Here is a 19,989-nt window from a genome sequence, read left to right as displayed (position 1 = left end):
TTTTTTGAAAAAAAGTTGCAAATTTTTTTTTTTTCTCCAACAAATTTTTTTGTTGTTGGAAATCACTTAAAACATGTAGAAATGCAAAAACAAAAATTCAAATATTTTTTCAAAATGGCCGCCATAGCGGCCATATTGGACTTTGGACCAAGTCCGAAATCTAATGGCATGATCCTTGGACCATACCTAACCCCCCCACCAAGTTTCGTCGAAATCCGTCCAGGAGTTTTTCCGTAAGACCCGTATCTTGCCAAAAGGTGACCACGTGTGACTTCTTTAAGGTCACACTGAGGTGAACAGAGCTGTTATCCACCAGGAGTGACTCCTTGAGGAATATCTGCCCACGAGAGATTCCGATGAGAATTGTTCTACAGAGTAACCATGAAAAATATGCTTTTGCCTCATAACGTCACCAAATGACATCATAATGTCTCAAGCTTGACATATCTAGAAAGCACTCATCGAGGTGTTCAATTTGAGGTACTACACGATATGGTTCCTAAAACTTGAAAATTTGACCTTGGGATCAAATATGTTTGACCTCAGGCGCTAACCATGAAGGTCAAGGCCAATCGCCACCAAAAATTAATCAGCTGAGGGCCAGACCATGAACTATATTCCCATGAAGTTTGAAGACGATCCGATCAAAATTACTCAAAAAATAAGGGTTTTGTCGACTCCCCTGATTTGCGCCAAAGTGACCTTGACCTTTGACCTTGACCTTCAAAATTTTGTGCACTGAAAGGGACCTCTATAGGCCTCTGATATGCGAAGTTACAAAAATTTCCAATGATAACTGTGCTCTGCAGAATTTTTTATACATGATTACAGACAAACAAACAAACAAAAAAACATACAAGCTGACTAACATATCTTGCAAAAACTTCGTTTTGGCAAGATAACAAACAAACAGACAGGGGTGAAAACAGTAACCTCCGTCCATCTTCGATGGCGGAGGTTAACAAAAAGAACAGTGGAAAGTAGGGAAACACGACAAAAGCAGGTAGACATACACAGACAAATGAGAGCTCGAAGTGGAGGAGGACATCAGGGTTGAACAAGCTGGATACAAGCTCAAACACAACAATAAGGGGGCTAAAATATGAGGAAGGGAGAGATGAAACAGCAATGGAACAAAAAGTAGTAGGGTGGGTGTAGGGAGAGGGAAAGGAGGAGGGGGGGCGCAATAACTTGGAAAGAAAGGGATCTTTTTGGAGAGACAGGCCTTTGGAAAGGTTAATGGGGGTAAAAATGATCATGCGTATTGATGGGAATGAGCTGAGAGGTGGTGAGCAGTCATCCTGAAGCTTTGAAGAGAAGTGGTATAAACAGACTGAGTAGGTTGATTCCATATAGGTGAGAGAACATAGGAAGAAATGAGTGGAAGTGAGCTGTGAGCCTGGATTTGGGAGTTTCATCAGAAGTGGGTTACTGGAAGACCATGCACATCCTGGGGAAACTGGGGTTGGACAGAGCACGAAAAGGCAAAGGGTGCAAGACCAGAAAGTAGGATGTAAAAACCCAGAAAGGACAACGACCTATCTGGGATGTGGGAGAAATAAGCCCAGAGACTCAACCTAATTGTGGGAGATGTCAATGATTTTGATGGGCCTGGTTTCGACAACATCCCGAGGTGAAAAGTGTGACGCACAGGCACCAGCGTAAAAGGGAGAGCAGTATTCCATCAAGCTGCAGATGAAGGCCATGTACATTGTTGGAAATTCAGATCTGCCAAGGAAAGACTTGGCATGATGAAGGATGCCCAGTCAGTAGCTGGCTTTTGAGGCCAACTTACAGTAGGTGTGTGGTTTTCCCAAGAGAGATTGTGCTGATGGCGATGCCCCAAAGTTTTAAGGAATAAACCTCTTCAAGGAGTTTGTTAAGAAAGTAGATGGGAGGTTTAGACAAGCATTTTTTTTTTCTTTCGGAGAGACACATTGAGAGTGTGGGATTTGTCTGGATTGTAAGACATCTTCCAAAAGTCGCTTTTTATCTGTGAAGAAAAATTTGACTGTGGCAAATTCTTGACGAGTGTCTGTTGGATGATGTATGGTATAGTGTGATGGTAATGCTTATACATCTATATGATTCGATACAGAACAAATTGTTTATTATAAACGAGCAAAGGTACCCGGCGTTGCCCGGCCACGCCAGGTTCCTCATCCCACACATTCCATTCCCTCATTCCGCCCCTTCCTCCTCCCACCCACCCCTTCCCTCCAGACTCCACCTCACCCCTTCCCCTCCCTTTTCCAACCTCCTCCCACCCTTTCCCCTCCATCATCCCACCCTTCCCCTGCTTCGTCCCACCCCACCCCCCTCCCTTCAGACTCTTCCCTGTGACAAGAAGATATGAGATAGCAGAGCACCTACCTTTTGGATGGGTTAAGTTTGTGCATTATTTGTTGAAAAAAAGTGTTTTGCAAGAAGACTATAGATTATGTGGTGTGTGCTTAAAAGATTCAAGATGGTCTATACTCGAAACGGTACATTACAACAGCAGTTGGTGTCCAAGGGGTTGAAAGGATCTAATATCTCAAGCATGTAAAAAGGGTCCAAAATGGTCGAAGTGGTATAAAGCTCTAAATGTTCAAGGGTTCAAGCTGTCTAATCTGTCTGAAGGGTGTAAGGGACTTTAAGGGTCTGAGGGTCATTTGGGTCTAAATGGTCTTTGGGGTCTTCAGGGTCTTATTGATTTTATGGGTATTTGGGGTCTAAAGGGTCTTGGGGGTCTTGGCAGTCTTTGGGGTCTAAAGGGTCTTCAGACTCTTAAAGGGTCTTTAAGGTCTTATGGGTTTTAAAGGTCTTAAAGGTTCTTGGGGGTATTTGAAGGCTGAGGTGGTGGATGAAAATACCCTGAGGACAATCACGGGGTCGGACTTTGTCTGTGTAATGGACAATGTACTCAATGGGCAGAGACGAAGGCTCTGAAGTGGGAACAACAGGTTTAATTCGGACATGGGCACAACACAGCACAGCATCGGAACATGGGCGGGTCACATGACTCTGCTTAACCATGCCCCGGTGCACCCATGCATGCATTATCATAAACTACTGATACATCTCATTGGCCGAGTGGTCTTTGAAAAAAACACACGAACAGCCAAACAAATAAACAAAAGGGACATATTTTATTTATTCGATGGGAGTGTAATATTTTGTTGAGGCAAGATGTTTATGCAAAAAGCTGAGTTGTGTAAAAAGGTAACAAGTTATAATGTAGTGATTAAGGAAAGAGCACTTGTGCAGAAATATCACCAAGGTTACCAGAGATTTCCGGTAGTTTAGAGAAGTTTGTAAGAGGAGAAACTTTTGTGAATGTTCTCTCTCTGAGGGCATGCCCATTGGCATGCTAGTGGAGGCGATTGGCCTTGTAGCATGTCAAAAACCATGGGTGGTGTGGACAAATGCACACTCAGGAACGGGTGTGGATAACTAGGTCATAATCCAAGTTGAAGGTTCAAAATCAACAAATGGTTAAATTTAGGTGAAAATCAACATATTGTTAAACCAGACTCGGTGGCATAATGGTTCGTCTGGGAGTTAGTCTGAGAAGGAGACGGAGGGTCGAACCCTGGCTGAGTCCCACCAAAGTCTTTAATAATGATACATGCAGCTTCCTTGCTTGAGACTTGGCATTTGAATAGGATGGAGCACGGACAGCCACCCATAAGCTGGCAATCATGGTGAAGGCTTTGATGGGCCTAATGACCTCCTCTGGTGTTGAAGTTCTTTGCAAAGGAATTCATTTTATTATCATGGTATGGTGATGTGAGACAGCTTTGTCACACTGTGACATTGGCTACTTGTGGGCACAATAGTGTTAAAGTTGGCCTGTGTGTGAATTCAAATACATAAACACACACGCACCACATCGTTTCTTCAAGCCTCTTTTTTCACAAATGTAAGAATTTATTGAACAGTAATGGCGATTATTAAAACATTATATTTACATTTAAATTGTGCTTTTTAAATTATACGAATACGACAGCTACCGATATTTAACTTTATCTAAATTGCAAAACTCGAAAGAGTTAGTCACCTCTTCAGCTGAGCTGAGCTGTTCTTCATAGTGCCCACCAGAATACAATGGACTCTGTTTCAGGTGAAGCTAACGAGGGACAAACTACCACAGTATATGGGATTTGGAACCTGCGGTCCCACCTAGCATCAATAACTTTTGACACAGATGGAAACACCAAACAGGCAAACTCAAATTCAGAATCTGAACTATTTTATTTATTTATTAAGCTTTGGTCTTTAAACTTCAATTGGAATCACAAACAAAATCATTGAATAGAAAAACCTTTGTACCTCGCTAGCTCGCTCGCAGCCTTGATTCTTTGATCCAAATCTCTACAAACAAGGATGCAAGTCCTCATCGTAAAAGTGCACTGATGTCCCGAACAGCACCTTAAAAAATGAACGTGTAAATTTTACATTTAAATAATTACTTAATAAATAAATATGTAGGTAGTGGTGATGGTAAAGTGTATAAAAGTAAATAAATAATTCTAAATTGTTTGTTGGTTGTGGAGAGATGGTGGTATTGTTGCGGGGCCGGGAATCGGCCGCGAGCACGACCGCTAGATGGAGCTGCAGAGTCGGCTCAACTGATCACCCGGAATTCAGATCGTACTTCTTCGGAAAAGTACGGGTCCCTTTTTGGACCATGAAGGGTCAATATTTCTACCACGTGGTACAGGGTTATTCGCCAATTTTCAAAATACCTAGAGACCACATGGCGATTTACTGAGTCTCCACACCCTCGACGGCACCCGTACGGAACGAGCCGCTTAGCGTACTCGAACCGTGTGTGACCCGAGCGGACGGTCAACAAAGTCTCGTCGGTCCAGATGTCCCCTTACGGCGGCACAACGGCCTTGCTAATTTCCCCAACACGCAGCACGCTAAGTCAATGAAGGAAAGGACGAGGACGAGCTGAAACATTCAACAATAGGATATTTATTTACAATAGGGAAATGAGGGGGGCACGTAAGGGCAGAGTTATCACGACTATTGATAAATGCAGTCAAAGTACAAGGCACTCAACAGTTGCTACTTAAATACGGGCCCACACACAGACACACACACACACACACACAGACACACACACACAAATGGACCCCAATGGTCTTTATTGAAGTCTTCCAGCTTGAGGAAAGGGAGATGGAGACCAGAACCTGCACTTGGACCTGTCCACCTCGTGTGGTCTTTGACGATCCGGCTCAACGGGACTCAAACCCGCAACACGATGCCACTCCAAGCACCAGGGACGGAGGAAAAGCGTCGGACACCAGGTGAACGAGCTGAGAGATGACTCGAGCACTGCCAAGCCAGATCAGACCAGATAAGTCGATCTCTGGCACCACGAACCCGATCACTGCCAAGCCGACCAGATCAGACGAGTCGATCTCCGGCACCTCAAACCCGATCACTGCCAAGCCGACCAGACCAGACGAGTCGATCTCCGGCACCTTGAACCCGATCACGGCCAAGCCGACCAGACCAGACGAGTCGATCTCCGGCACCTCAAACCCGATCACTGCCAAGCCGACCAGACCAGACGAGTCGATCTCCAGCACCTCAAACCCGATCAGGCCAAGCAGACCAGACCTGACGAGTCAATCTCCAGCACCTCGAACCCGATCGCCCAACCCTGACGCTGGCGCTCACCCTGACGTTCACCCCTGATGCTCACCCCTGACGCTCACCCTGCCGTTCACCCTGCCGTTCACACTGCCGTTCCCACTGCCATTCATGCCTGATGCTCACCCTGCCGTTCACACTCTTTCCAAGGCCCTGGCGTTTCTTTCTGGCATTTCTCCTGTGGGAGGGGGTGTCGTGGGAAGGATCACCGTCTGAGACGTCTCACCTCCCATTGGTCCAGGGTTAGTGAGAAGGTCGATGTCTCTGGTGTCTCACGCCTCCCATTGGTCGAGGGTTCGTGAGAAAGTCGATGTCTCTGGTGTCTCACGCCTCCCATTGGTCAGGGGGAACATTCCATCTCTCCGGGGCGGAGTCGGAGCTCTGGTGGCCGAGGAAACTCCGCCCACGTACGTGGTCAAACGCAGGAAGACAATGGCATTGGTGTGAGGAAGCGAGGTGAAGGCATGTTGTTGTTGTTATAAGGGGTGTAAAAATCGCAACTATTAAAATAAAGCACAGAGCATTTACATTTAATCACCCATTAAACAAGGGACGGGGACCCTAACTGAAAACACGTACTTACCGATATAACTGCTCTATAGGACCTGTATGTGGTGTGCGATAGGTTTCCAAATCCGCAACAGTATTTCCTATTCTGGTGTTCTGCCCAAAGGCAGGTTCTCCAGCCTTGACAGGTTTCAGTGCTTCCAAAGCAGTTTCTTGGAAAAACTGGGTGGTTTCCCATTGCCTTCCCAGCAGTAATTTTGGTAGGAATTTGGAATTTGTTCAGGGTGCCGGCGATAGCTCACCTCCTCTTTGGAAAGGACACAGTGAGATCTTTAATGTCCACCAACTAATGTCGGCAGACAAGTTCCCATTCAACGTCCATCCAAGAGACGGCACACTCATTGACAAATCACCCTGCCTGTAAAACACTGGAATGACACTTTGTAGCTGGGTTGGGACTCAAACCCAGGTAAGACAGCTTAGAGCCAAGTTAACACACCTCTAGTCCATCCTACCAGCCCAGATGGTGGTGTATTATATAAATAATTAAATAAATCAAATTTGTGTTGGTTGTGGTGATGAGAAAGTGTATATAAATAAATGAATATTTAAAAGTTGTGTGTTGGTCCTACAGATGGCAAAGTGTAGAAAAGTAGATAATGATTCCTGTACGCATACAGTATACAATCCTATCCTATTCTCCATGATTTTTTTTTAATTCCCCAAATTTCAAAATGGCCCCATTCCCAAAATCGTTTGGCACACTCATCCCACTTATTACGGCATACACATACTGAATTTGAAAGAAATGCATCCAACCATTTTCGAGTGGAGGCTACATATGGACACATGGACGCACGGAAGACTGACGGACTGGCTGCACCCAAGATATAATCCCCAAGCTGGCTGATGCCTGGTTGGGGGCTATGAAGTTCCTCATTCATCCAGGGCATACAGGGGACAAAACTTCAGCACCCTAAGTCTTTGCTTATGAAGATAAAAGCAACTGTTCTGGAAAAACAAAATCACAGCTTGGCACAAATATGATGTAACTCAAGTTCTTTGTTTTTACTCCAAAAACGTTTGATCTCAGGTACTTTTTCATTGCATTTAAAAAAAACAAAAAAAATTGGTTGATCTCAATAGTGGTATGGCCTCCGAATTATGATAAAAAACATATGGCTGACTGCATTTCAAACACAGCTAACTTCGGCACTGTTGATTCAGTTTATGTTAGCCATGAGAATATTGAATGGGAATGAAAGGCAACAGACGGTCCAATCATTTGTTTCACTTGTTTTTGAAATGGGTCATATTTGAGGCCCAAATAAATCTGATGAATGGAAGCACAGTAGAGTCTTTATATATTGAAAAAAATTACATTTCTTTGACTTGTTCTTGCATCGAAAATTAATTGTGTGAAACACCCCTCCACCACTAGCCCCCCCCCACTCCCGCCCCCTAAAATTGAATAAAAATAATATAAATATAGTAAAATGTAAATTAAGAGAGTCCCCTAACATTCAGGACATGTGAGGATAAAATGTCACTGCAGAATCACCCAAAACAAAACCATAATAAACTAGAGGGGGAGCACTTGGTAGAGTGCAAAACCTCCGCTGCCAATACTGCTGGGTCACTTAAGTGAACCTGATATCCTATTCATTGTAGGTCAAAACGGATCAGACTCTACTGAACCACGATTGAATAAACTAAACGAGATTGACGCGCATGTAGAAATGCCAAAAAAAGAAAATCGAAATTTGTTTGAAAAAAAAAGGTGCAAAATTTCTGGGTTTTTTTCTCTAACTTTTTTTTGGGGGGGGGGGGGGTTGGAAATCACTTAAAACATGTAGAAATGCAAAAAAAAAAAATTCAAATATTATTCAAATAAAATCGAAATTTTTTTGAAAAAAAGTTGCAAAATTTTGTTTTTTTCTCCAACAATTTTTTTTTTTTGAGGGTTGAAAATCACTGAAAACATGTAGAAATGCAAAAACAAAAATTCAAATATTTTTTCAAAATGGCCGCCATAGCGGCCATATTGGACTTTGGACCAAGTCCAAAATCTAATGGCATGATCCTTGGACCATACCTAATCCCCCCACCAAGTTTCGTCGAAATCCGTCCAGGACTTTTTCTGTAATACTGTACACAAACAAACAAACAAACAGGGGTGAAAACAGTAACCTCCGTCCATCTTCGATGGTGGAGGTTAACTAGAAGGGCACTCGGTAGAGCGCATACCTCCACCATGTAATACCTGATCCACGACAACATATCGGGGTCCAATACATTTTTGAATTATCATGCTATACAGTATATATCGTTTTTAGCCCAATCTCTCAATGGTGAAGAATCACTTTAAAAATTATCAGATCCGGATCCGGATTTGGATCTTCACTAAAATTGAACCAATTCTTCCTTGACACACACCAAACATGTCCATCAAATTTCGACCGAATCCGTCCACAACTTTTTGAGATGTCATGCTTTCTATCATTTTTTGCCCTATCTCTCAATGGTGAAGAATCACTTTAAAAATTCTAGTAGTCGGATCCGGATCTTCACCAAAATCTAATCAGTTCGTCCCTATCACACACCGAATCTGTCCACAAAATTTCATCAGAATCCGTCCACAACTTTTTTGAGATATCCTGCACACAAACAAACAAACAGACAGAGGGGTGAAAACATAACATCCTTCACCTTTGGTGGCGGAGGTAATCAATAATTATTATTTTTCTACAAAAATGAGGCTAATGGAAGAGCAAGGTTAAATTGATAGTGCAGCAATGGAGCAATAATTAGGAACAACCAGCAAGGGAATAAACAAACAAAAAAAAAGAGAGGGAGAGAGGAAACACTGAAATCAGCAAGTAAGATGCTTGGTTTAGGAATGGTTAATGGGGGCAAACTGCAGTTCAACTTGCAGTTCCTTTTTGGAAATAATAGCATTTAATAAATGGCCCTAATTGGGAGCTTTATTTTATCACCCCAGAATAGCTCGATGAAGTTAAACTTTAAAAAAAACAATATATTGTTTGTTCTATTGAATTGAAGTTTTTATTGAAATGAGATTGTCCTTCAAAATTGGAATTTGTTGAAATGAAATTTGTTATATTTAGTATTTCTTAGAATGCGACTTGGCTATGCTCGTATTATTATTATTATTATTATTATTATTATTATTACGAGCAGGGACCAGTGGAAATTCCACATAATGGAAAATGTGACTGCAAATCCTCAACTGTCCTCGCCCTCCCTTTCCATAAAACCCAAGTCCTCACCTTCCCCCTCCCAACCCTAAGGTGTCAATCAATCCCCTCCCCACTCCAAGCCTTCAACCCCCCCCTCTCCCACCACAACTCCTCAAACCCCTCCCTCCAAAGACTCAACCTGCCCTTCCAACTCTGCTCTCTCCCCCATCCCCAAATCCTCAAACTCCCCCTCCCAACCCAAAGTGTCAATCCCCTCCCCACTTCAAGTCTTCAAAACCTCTCCCCACCACTCACTGTCGTCTGTCCAACTCACAATCCTGTGAGAGATGTGGAAAATATGTCACTTTGAGCACTGCCGGATTTACCTTTGCTGCCGCCCGAGGCCAATTTTCAAAACTGCCCCTCCCATACCTGCACTCCACCTTACTCACTACAAACTAGAGGGTGGCCCACAGAAAACCAGGAAATTTGGTACAGTTTATTTTAAACAAAACAAAAGCAAACTTAGATGTAGTGTAAAACAAAGATACAAATTTCATAACTGCTGCATTCTGAAATAAAATAAAAAAACGGTAAGAAAATTTATGTTAGTTTATTGATATGGTAAAATATGGCAAAATAACTCTCAAAATTTCAAATTTCCTGGTTTTCTGTGGGGCACCCTGTAGATTAGATGTCGTCTTTTGGGTGATGATGCTGGTTTTTTTTGGTTTATTTTTAGCTTTCCAGATTCATGGGAACTAAAGCTTGCTGAAAAGTAATGCCGCGTACTTTTTTTTTTTTTAACTTCAAAACGGGTAAGCATATTTGAACAAAGACAAAAAACTTGCGTCATTCTTTGTTATACCATGGTGCATATTTACTTCTCAACATAATCACTGCTGCACTCAACACATTTCTGCCAATGTTCAAGTAGTTTTGTGATGCCGTCATGATAGAATTGTGTGTTCAGTTGACAGAACTGGTGCTTCACAGTATATGTATATATATATATATATATATATATATATATATATATATATATATATATATATATATATATATATATATATATATATATATATATATATATATATATATATATATATATATATATATATATATATATATATAGTTGCGAATTCGCGCCCGCCGGCGTGCAAACGGCCACGTGACTCAAATCTCGGCACGTCGCCCACCGGACGGACAATTCTGTCGTGACCCTCTCGGACTAACGCCGGGAGCTAGTCACGGGTGGGCCTTTCGGCCTCAACACGATCGTGCCAATCGGCCCCCCGCGTGGGATAGGGTTGTTCGCCAAACTCGACCTACCTAAGTACCCACGCGGAGGGTAGACCGGGCGATCGCACCTCGCCGCAGGTCGACTCCGGACACGGGCCACTTAAGCGGCCCGTTCCGTACTATCAGGATAACCGAGCGGTGTTATCGTCGGCCTCGATGGTTCTGATTAATTACCGGGCGTATTAAGCCCACTACCAACCCTTTACGTGAAGCAAGATGGAGATTCAATTAAAGAAAAGACGAAGCGAAACGGGAAAACAGTTCAACATGATGCACATTTATTCCGCGGCACACGGAGAGCACACATATACAATTACAACAATTATGCACCAAAAGCAATTGCAACAAAAGAAACACAACAATGCAGAGATACTACCGACTACGCGAGCACACGGCAACACTTACACAGTTTTACTTTAGAGACGGCGCCAACAACACATTTACTCAAAAGTAAAAGAAAAGGCCACCCTCAAAGACAAGGGGGCAGACGGGGCCTGTGGGCCAATATTTGCACGGGACCTGAAAGAGCGGTCAGGTCCGCGAGACCGGGTGGATCCTACCCGTGTCTTTGTGATGAGCCGCAAATGTGGCGGCGCGGCGGTGCCCCGACTTCGTGCTCCTTCACGGGTTTCGTTGGCACTGCTTGGAGTGGGGTGGGAACGGGGCCCCCTTTTCGCACTATCTCAGCGCGGGGGAAAAAAGGGGGGGGAATTGTTGATGCTCTGGGGAAAGACTATAGCTGGCTTGCTTGGGTCCCGCGACGAGCGATTCCACCGCGACCTCGTCGCCTACCGCAGTCTTCCTTGCCTCGGACCCGAGCTCTTCGGTCTCTTCCCCAATTCTCCTCAGCCGACTGCAGCAAACCACCTGTACACCCTCGCCTCCCGACTCCGCTCCGCGCTCCAACCCGACTCTGCCCAAAACACTCTCTGCTCTGCTGAGGCCGACTCTGCCCAAACCTACTCTGCCGAGACCGACTCGACCCAAACCGACTCTGCCGCTGCCACACTCGGCCGCTGCCACACTCTGCTCTCCAAAACTGACTCTGCCGAGACCGACTCTGCCGAGACCGACTCTGCCGAGACCGACTCTGCCGAGACCGACTCGACCCAAACTGACTCGACCCAAACCGACTCGACTAAAACCGACTCCACCAAAACTGACTCTCCCGCTGCCACACTCTGCTCTCCAATACTGACCCAGATTCGCCCCGCGCTCGGCGCTTTATAGGCCGGCAGGAGAACCCACATGCAAATTTCTGGATCAGAACGAGCTCGGGGGTGGAGCCACGCTCGCCCATTGGACGGAGGAAAAGGGGGCGTGAATCTCCCCTGATCCTAGAATTTGCATATCTCGATTCTACACCAACGCGCCTGGAGGCGGGGCCAAACCGCCCCGCGCTTGTTGATTGGACGGATCAGAAGTGGGCGTGGAGCATTCCTGATCCGAATTTACCTCTGAAAGGCCGCATTTTGCACTCGCGGCTCGGCGCGCGTCCCGTACGAGCCCAGGACAGCCTGACGCTCCGAGCTCACAGGTGGTGCGGGAATGGCCGCAGAAGGAGAGAGGTGAAGGTGGTGGAGGGTTTATGGTGGTGGTTTATGGCCATGGTGCCGTTTGGAATGGCGGTGATGCGATGTTTGCGGGAGGGAGTTGTGAAGGTAAAGATCGTGGCTGTTGGCATTGTTGTTGTTGTTGTTGTGAAGCGGCGTTGTGGTTGGTGGTTGTTGTGTAATGGCGGTTGAAACGTGGTTGGTTCAAAATAAAGATAGAACAGAAATACGGCTATCTCAAAGGGTCGCAGCCCGAATGAATCACATTTATTCCCTCTAAACAACGGGTTTAGGCTCACGACACATGTACTTACAGAGATATCTCACCTACGGGACCTGAATGGTGGTTTGCAAATTTCCTCAACCGCAACATTATATATATATATATATATATATATATATATATATATATATATATATATATATATATATAATTATTGTTATTTACTCCTTATTTTTTTGTCTTTCTGCATGATACTGTCCTGTTATAATGTTTCTATCTATCCGTAATAACTTTTTAAATTAATGGTTCAAATTTCTGAATTATCCTTATAATCAACTTCATTCACCTTGTTTAGCCTTGTGTTGGTTGGGCAGTTAGGGTGGTTGGATTGGGATCCTAGGGTCCTGAGTTCAAGCTCTGTTGGCTGCTGAATTAACACCAGGTGGGGATGAGTCAACCTCTCATCCTTCTGAGGTTGGTGAAATATGCACCAGTGTACTGGTAGTAGGAACACTGCATCAGAAGCATAGCTGTGTCCCTCACCAATGATGGAACCAGCAGCCTCAAAGCTGCACATGAGTGCCATCTATCATTAACTTACAGCTACTCAGCTGAGACTGAAAAGCGAGCTTAGTTAATTGGTAGCATTCTCCTTGTTATCTCACCTGGAATGTAGTTCCAGGGAGTTTATGGGATGGCACGTCGTCAGTCCGTTCATCCATAAACACTTGCCCCTTCTCAAAAATTACACACAATTTTGATGAACCTTGACCACAACCTTCATCTCCTGGAATGTACCAAAGTTTGTTCAAGGCATTAAAAAAAATCTGGCCTGAACAGGGTCTACATGGGGTTGCCCCCTAATTAGGTATTTGTTTTCTTCTCAGAGACTTCACACAATTCCGATGAAACTTGACCACAACCTTCATTACCCGTGATGTACTAAACTTTGTTCATGACATTAAAAAATCGTGGCCATAACATTGGTTCATTGGTACATTTTGCTGATTTTGTCCCACGTTGACTTCCTCCACAGTATCATTTTTCTAACGCGTTAGCACCCAGGGGGTATTGCCCCTATTTTAGTTGTCTAATCTGGGTTTGATTTCTCAAAGAATTGGCTCCAACAACAAATTCTCCTGATTGTGTTACTGGGTCAGGTCAGGTATGGGAGCATGCGCTGGAGCAGCGCGTAGCTGCATCCACTTTCCAATGGTACTCCGGTGGCCTCCGTCTGGCCATTCCCCAGGCAGATGCCTGGCCCATCCCCATCTCCTTGAGATGTTGATCAATCTGCTGCAACCACAAGGCATGTGCTCGGCCCATTGGCCTTCTCCACTCACGAGGCTCCCTTGTGGAGAGAATCTGGTGAGCAGGATCAGCGTCAGGAAAACAAGCCACATGTCCTTACAGCCGCACTGATGCTCACGGACTATGCAGGTAACAAATCTCATTTGAATCTCTCTCAGCAACCGCTCATTGGACACAAAGTCCGACCAGCGATAGCCAATGATTCTCCGAAGAGACGTGGTACCAAAGGAATTAAGGCTCCATCTCAGATCCCTGGTCAGAGTCCAAGTCTCACATCCAGAGAGCAAGACTGGAAGCAACAAGGACTGGAAGACTCAGACTTTCCTCCTCCCGCACAGGTACCGGCAGCGCCACACCCCATGACACAGTGAATCCATGAATCCACAGGCCCGACCCAGACATCTGTTGACGTCTTGCTCACAGCCAGCAGAGTCATGAATATCACTGCCAAGGTAAAGGAATCTCTCTGTGACCTCAACATCTTCGCCACAAACAGGTTCAGACAGGATAACAGCATCGAAGATGTCATTGAAAGCCTGGATCATAGTTTTGACCCAGGAATCCTGAAATTCCACCGACTCCGACTGCTCATAAAGCATCTTGAGGGCCTCCTCAAGGATATCCATATTCTCTGCAAAGATGACTGCATCATCTGTGAAATCAAGGTCAAAGATCTTGACATTCCCAAAGATGCACCAGAGCTTGATCTCTCTGACACACTCCCCATAATCCTGTCTATACAAGTACTGAAAGGTGTGGGGGCCAGTACACACCCCTGACAAACTCCAGAAACAACTGGAAATATGTCAGAGATGGTATCACCACATCGCACAGCACTCTCAGTCACAGAGTATTGTTCAGACATCAGATTGATCAGTTTTGGTGGCACCCCATGAAGACCAAGAATCCTCCAGTGGGCATCCTGATTCACTGAATCAAATGCTTTGCAGAGATCAACGTAGGCTGCAAGCAGCCCCTGCTGAAACTCTTGTCTGCGTTCAGTGAGGACATGAAGACCATGGATAGAGTCAATCGTTGACCTCTTTGGTGTAAAGCCTGACTGCTCTGGATTCTGGTGCTCAAGCAGATGGTGGCGAACACAATCAAGAATTATCCGAGCAAAGACCTTGCCCGGCACTGAGAGCAGCGTCACCCCTCGGTAGTTGTTGCAGTCTTGGCGATCATCCTTCCCTTTCCAGAGGGGGACAACAAGGCTCCTCTTCCAGTCAGTTGGGATGATGCATGTGTTCCAGGCAGAGCACAGAACTGCATGCAATGACAGGAGAACAGCATTTCCACCAGCCTTGAGAAGTTCAGCATGGATGCCACAGATCCCAGGAGCTTTACCCAATTTCAACCGGTTCACCGCAGTCTGTGTTTCCCCAAATGAAGGTGGACTGCTGTTGATTGGAGGGTCAGCAATAGGGATAGTAACACACCCCTGACATCCAACTCGACAGCTGGTGGATCAGCCTAGTGCAGCCGCTCAAAGTAACCGGCCCAGCAGGTCTTCATGTCGGACTCCTCTATCAAGAGCCCATCACCCTCTGCTCTAAATGCAGTACACTGAGGGATGGGCTTGGAGGAATGCAATGCGCAAATTCCCCTTTAACCAGACGAGATCACTTGACCACAGGTGATGCTCTACCCCCTCACACATTCGTTGCACATGGGCCTCCTTTTCCATCCACATACAGTTTCATGCCTCAGCTCCCTGAACAGCTCAGCTCTGCCATTCACCTTGGCTCTGCGACTCTGGGCAATGGTATCCATTGTCCCTTGAGAGAAAAATTATTCTTCGCCCTCTGGCGATTTCCAAGACATCCACCGCAACATCAAGGATGGTGCGCTTGAAGGCACTCCACAACTCGTCAGGATCCCCCAAAGCACCCAGACCCCCCAAATCTCCACTCATCACGTTTGCAAACTCCTCAGCTACCCTCTCATCCTTGAGCTTGCCAATATCCAGCCTGGGTTGAGATGGTACCATTCTCCTGGATTTAAGCTGCAACTTCAGAGTTGCTACAACAAGCGTTTGGTCAGTACTGAGCAACTGAGCACTCCGGTAGACCCTGCAGTTTTGGATTATCCTCCAGAGACCATCAACGAGCACATGGTCAATCTCCTTTGCCACACCATCAGCATTGGAATACCAATTTCAGCAATGAGCCTGTGGGTGCTGAAACCATGAACTAGCCACCCTGCATCCATGACTTCTTGCAAAATCATGGAACTTCGTGCTATTCTGGTTCACAGTTCCAGACCCATGGGGACCAACACATGTCTCATAACCATCCCTATCAATTACAATCGATGCATTGAAATCCCCCAAGACTAGAAGAGTGGGGCACTGATCAACCGCCGACTCGAGTGTGGCACAGAATGCGTCCTTAACGGTGAGATCACACGCCTCATTCGGAGCATATACAGAGACCAGGGAAACGACACCCAAGGAATGAAGAATCCTCAGTCTCATAGTAAGCTCGTTGACTGGTGTCACCTCAATTATCATTGGAGTTAGCTTATTGGACAAAGCTTCAGCATCTCCTTGGGCATGGTAACCATCAGAGCAACCGGACCAATCGTAAGTGTAACCACCTGCCATGATCTCACTGCAATCCGGTCTCCGAACCTCGGAGAGTGCTGCGATTCCGATGTCCAAACGCTTGAGCTCAGATGATAACAGAGATAGGTGATCATCCTCTCTTCGGGATAGGACATTTCAGGCACCCACCTGAAGGGACCACCTCAGGTTAACCCAAGGAGACCGCCGTCTGGTGGATGTCACCTCAGCATGACCCCGACACATACTACTGCAATCTGACCCTGGAAGGTTACCCCGTGGTTTCCCTCCTATCATTAGAGATTGGGGGTCCTGAAGGCTTTGCCTCAATCCTGTCATCTGGTGCGCTGCCCTGCGAAGAGTAGCTGCACAGGAGGTACTCCCACGGAGTGCTTTTTCAGATTGTTTAAAATGCTTTTCAAATGTTTTGTAGAATGAATGGTTTTACGGTGGCCGGAGTGCAAATCCTGCCACCAACCTCCTAATAAGAAGTAATCCAACTGCAGGAGGACGTCCACAGACACAGTTGGGCGCTCGATATGGATGGCCGTTGGCTCACAAGGAGCTCCTCCGCCCTTTGACAGATTTTGTTTGTAATCCTGCTGGGTGTCCATATCCAAACACCCTCCTCACCAAGAAACTTGGTGGGGGAGATGGTTTAGTCGCCGACAATCCGACCATGAAACAGGTTAGTGCAGGTTTACATGGTAGCTGTTGCAAGTCATAGATCTATTCTGACCTGACAATGAGTGTCCAATCTTTACACTTGGGTGTCCAATCTTTACAGTTGTTGTTGGGTGTTAATGATTCTAGATGTCTTTTTGAAGAGAGTAACACTTGTGTGTTGCTACTTGGGCAAGGTCATCCACCCCTGCCACCTGGTCTGCACTTTTACTCAACTTTGGTTGTTGCAGTCTTTCTGTTCCTTAATGACATATCAAATTATGTCGAGAGAATGCCTCTCTTGCTGGTATAGGGTTACTTAATTCCCTTCATGCCGAGGTTGAGTGCCCTCCTTCTGGATTCATCACTCACGTCAGAGTGGTTGCTTAAAAGTTATCTCCCTTCCTCTTCCTTTGAGACCCAATTTAAGGCAGCTTTTGGGCAACGCATGAAAGGTCACTGCCATGATTGCAACATGATTGTCAAAGCCTTTTTGGCTTTATCACTAACGTAACTAAATCACTGATGATATAGCTTGAATATTTCATCTTAACCATGGTGTCGTAAATGAGCTTTTTGAATACTTTTTTTTTGGCTCTTTTCAGAAGTTTTGAAATATCTTTTATCTTCCAATTTTACACAGCTTGTGCCAGTTTTGTGAACCACTTAAGATCTAATATATATCACCTTTGCTTATATCTCGATTTGGTTTGTCAAATGTATCCATCTAGTTTTGTAGAATCTCCGTTGTGATTGTGATTGCTCTGTATAGTTTTTGTATTATCTCCAAGGTTTGTCCGTGCTCCATTCCTCCAGGTCTGCATGAATTTCCTGAAGACATATTCAGCCAGGAAGAACGAAAGCACGGTGCAATCTGCCTCCACGTCATTTGTGTACGTAAATAGGTTTGATACATATGTTCCAATGGGATCTAAGTCGAGTGCATCTGACATATTGCTGCTGTTCTTTGCCAGCATTGCTCTCTTGGGGGTGGTTGAAGCATATGCAGGTATTATGATGCAATTTGTCAAAAGCAGGTCTCATAAGCCTGTGATTCAATCAAGCATTTATTTTTGACCCTCAGATCACTTTCTCATGATGCAATGCAGCCTGATCACTGAAAATAAACCTCTTGGGAATAAATAATCTAGTTCATGCAGAATCATGATAAAGCTTGGTAAAATGAAATAGTAAACAATTGAATGTAAATTCCATCTGCTATGATGCGCTTTGACTTCGCACTATTTTCTGAAGGGAGTTAATTGACTGCAAAATAAATAATAATAATAATAATAATAATAATAATAAAAATAACAATAATAACAGTAATAATGATGTTGTTACGTCAGAGAACCAGCTTATGCAGACACTCTGCTTCAGAGGTCAAAGACCTCTGTAAATGACCCATCTCCAAATTCACTGTCTTCAGAATTAACAAGTTACAATTCCCCAAGGATCATCCAATAATAAACTAAATTTGGTGCTTGGTCTGAGGCAAAAGGCGGAGGATGTTTCTTATAATTAAAATGTACATGGGGAGTAAGGAAGGACGGGACAATAAATAAATGGAACAGATCTGGCAGTTGCAAGATGCAAATATGGAAGAAAGAGGAGAAAACACGATGTTATGTTCAAAAAAAACTATACCCCTCTCACGTGTTGACAATACCGGATTAGAGTCAGAACAAAGGGGGCAGGCAGGGATTTGAACAGGCACGGTCTGGTCTGTGAGTCTGCAATTATCCGTGCAGGCTGGTGTGGCACGGGACAAAGGTTGTGTGTGTGTGTGTGTGTGTGTGTGTGTGTGTGTGTGTGTGTGTGTGTGTGTGTGTGTGTGTGTGTGTGTGTGTGTGTGTGTGTGTGTGTGTGTGTGTGTGTGTGTGTGTGTGTGTGTGTGTGTGTGTGTGTGTGTGTGTGTGTGTGTGTGTGTGTGTGTGTGTGTGTGTGTGTGTGTGTGTGTGTGTGTGTGTGTAGGGAGGGGTGAGAGAATGGCGATGAGGATGTGGTATTTGCGTTTCCACCCAGGATCCAACTTGGGAAGTGACAAAGCAGAGAGAGTCAATCTAGGCAGAAGCAGCCCAATCTCTAACTGTGATCTGCTGCATGCATGCACATATGTGGCCTTTAAGCCTCATGGACCACCCTCTGGTCCTATCATTCACCATCCACCTCCAGTGGGTGGCACTGCCTCTGGCCATCGCACCCATCTCCTGGGCTCCACAGCTCACTTTAATACCGTGGCCAACATTTCTCTGGCCACATATCCTGTTATAAAGTCCATTTAAGCATGTGACATTTGACAGGTCACTTCATGCTTTCCTGGTGCCTTTTGTGCCACAAGTCCTTCACCTGGCCTCACCTGTATGGGAGGTTTAACACAACACACCCAACCCTACTCTGCTGTATAAAGGATGGTCACTGCCATATTACACTCGACTTATCATTGACAAATCCATAACACTGGTGTAATTCTCCCCTATTCAAGGACACGACCAAGCCAATCTTAAGGCGCTGTCACACCTTGACGATTTAGCCAGCAATGGCAACGTATAAAAATGTATATGAAACGTTGGCGTACGCTGAAATTTTGATGTTTTTTTTTTTTAAGTTTTGGTCGTATTCATAACGTGTTGGTCGTATGCATAACATATTAGTAATGGGCACAGAACGTTTCGTTGTCTTATAGATAACTTATACCAACGAATGCTTAGCCTGTTGTCAGCGTTCACAACCTATGCCCAACGATAGTTTAACTTAGGCATAGCGCGCTGCACGTATCGCCGATGAACTTGTGGCATAGCCTGTTAAAAACCCGCGCACGCCGATTTAAATCATAACCGCCTGAAAATTGAAAGTGTCAACCACGCAGTCACACCTTGACGATTCAGCCAGCGTATGCCGACCTATGAAAAATTTGCCGAACCAAGCTGGCACACGTCGAATACGTTATGGGTAAGTTGTGAATACGTTAAGAGCACGCTGAAAAACGATGAAGTATGCTGTCATATTTCGTGGTAC

At 45.0% G+C, this 19,989-nt stretch overlaps 1 protein-coding gene across 5 annotated transcripts in view; it reads left to right on the top strand.

Moving 5' to 3' along the window:
* The window catches only part of LOC147019630 (sodium/potassium/calcium exchanger 3-like), a 262,889-nt gene that overhangs the window by 111,612 nt on the left and 131,288 nt on the right, over positions 1 to 19,989 (top strand). For all 5 annotated transcript variants that reach the window (XR_015061467.1, XM_085894183.1, XM_085894182.1 and 2 more), the window contains exon 3: positions 17,788 to 17,864. Coding sequence is in view for 3 of the 5 variants with exons in the window: in XM_085894183.1 (XP_085750309.1) it covers positions 17,788 to 17,864 (77 nt within the window). In the remaining 2 variants the exon portion in view is untranslated. The remainder of the gene's footprint in view (positions 1 to 17,787; positions 17,865 to 19,989) is intronic.

Source organism: Eptatretus burgeri, chromosome 9, assembly GCF_056783735.1.
Source record: "Eptatretus burgeri isolate ZD-2024b chromosome 9, Ebu_testis_v1, whole genome shotgun sequence".
In the NCBI taxonomy this organism is placed as follows: Eukaryota; Metazoa; Chordata; class Myxini; order Myxiniformes; family Myxinidae; genus Eptatretus; species Eptatretus burgeri.
Note: the sequence above shows the minus strand (reverse complement) of the source record. Positions and strands in the feature narration are given on the sequence as shown.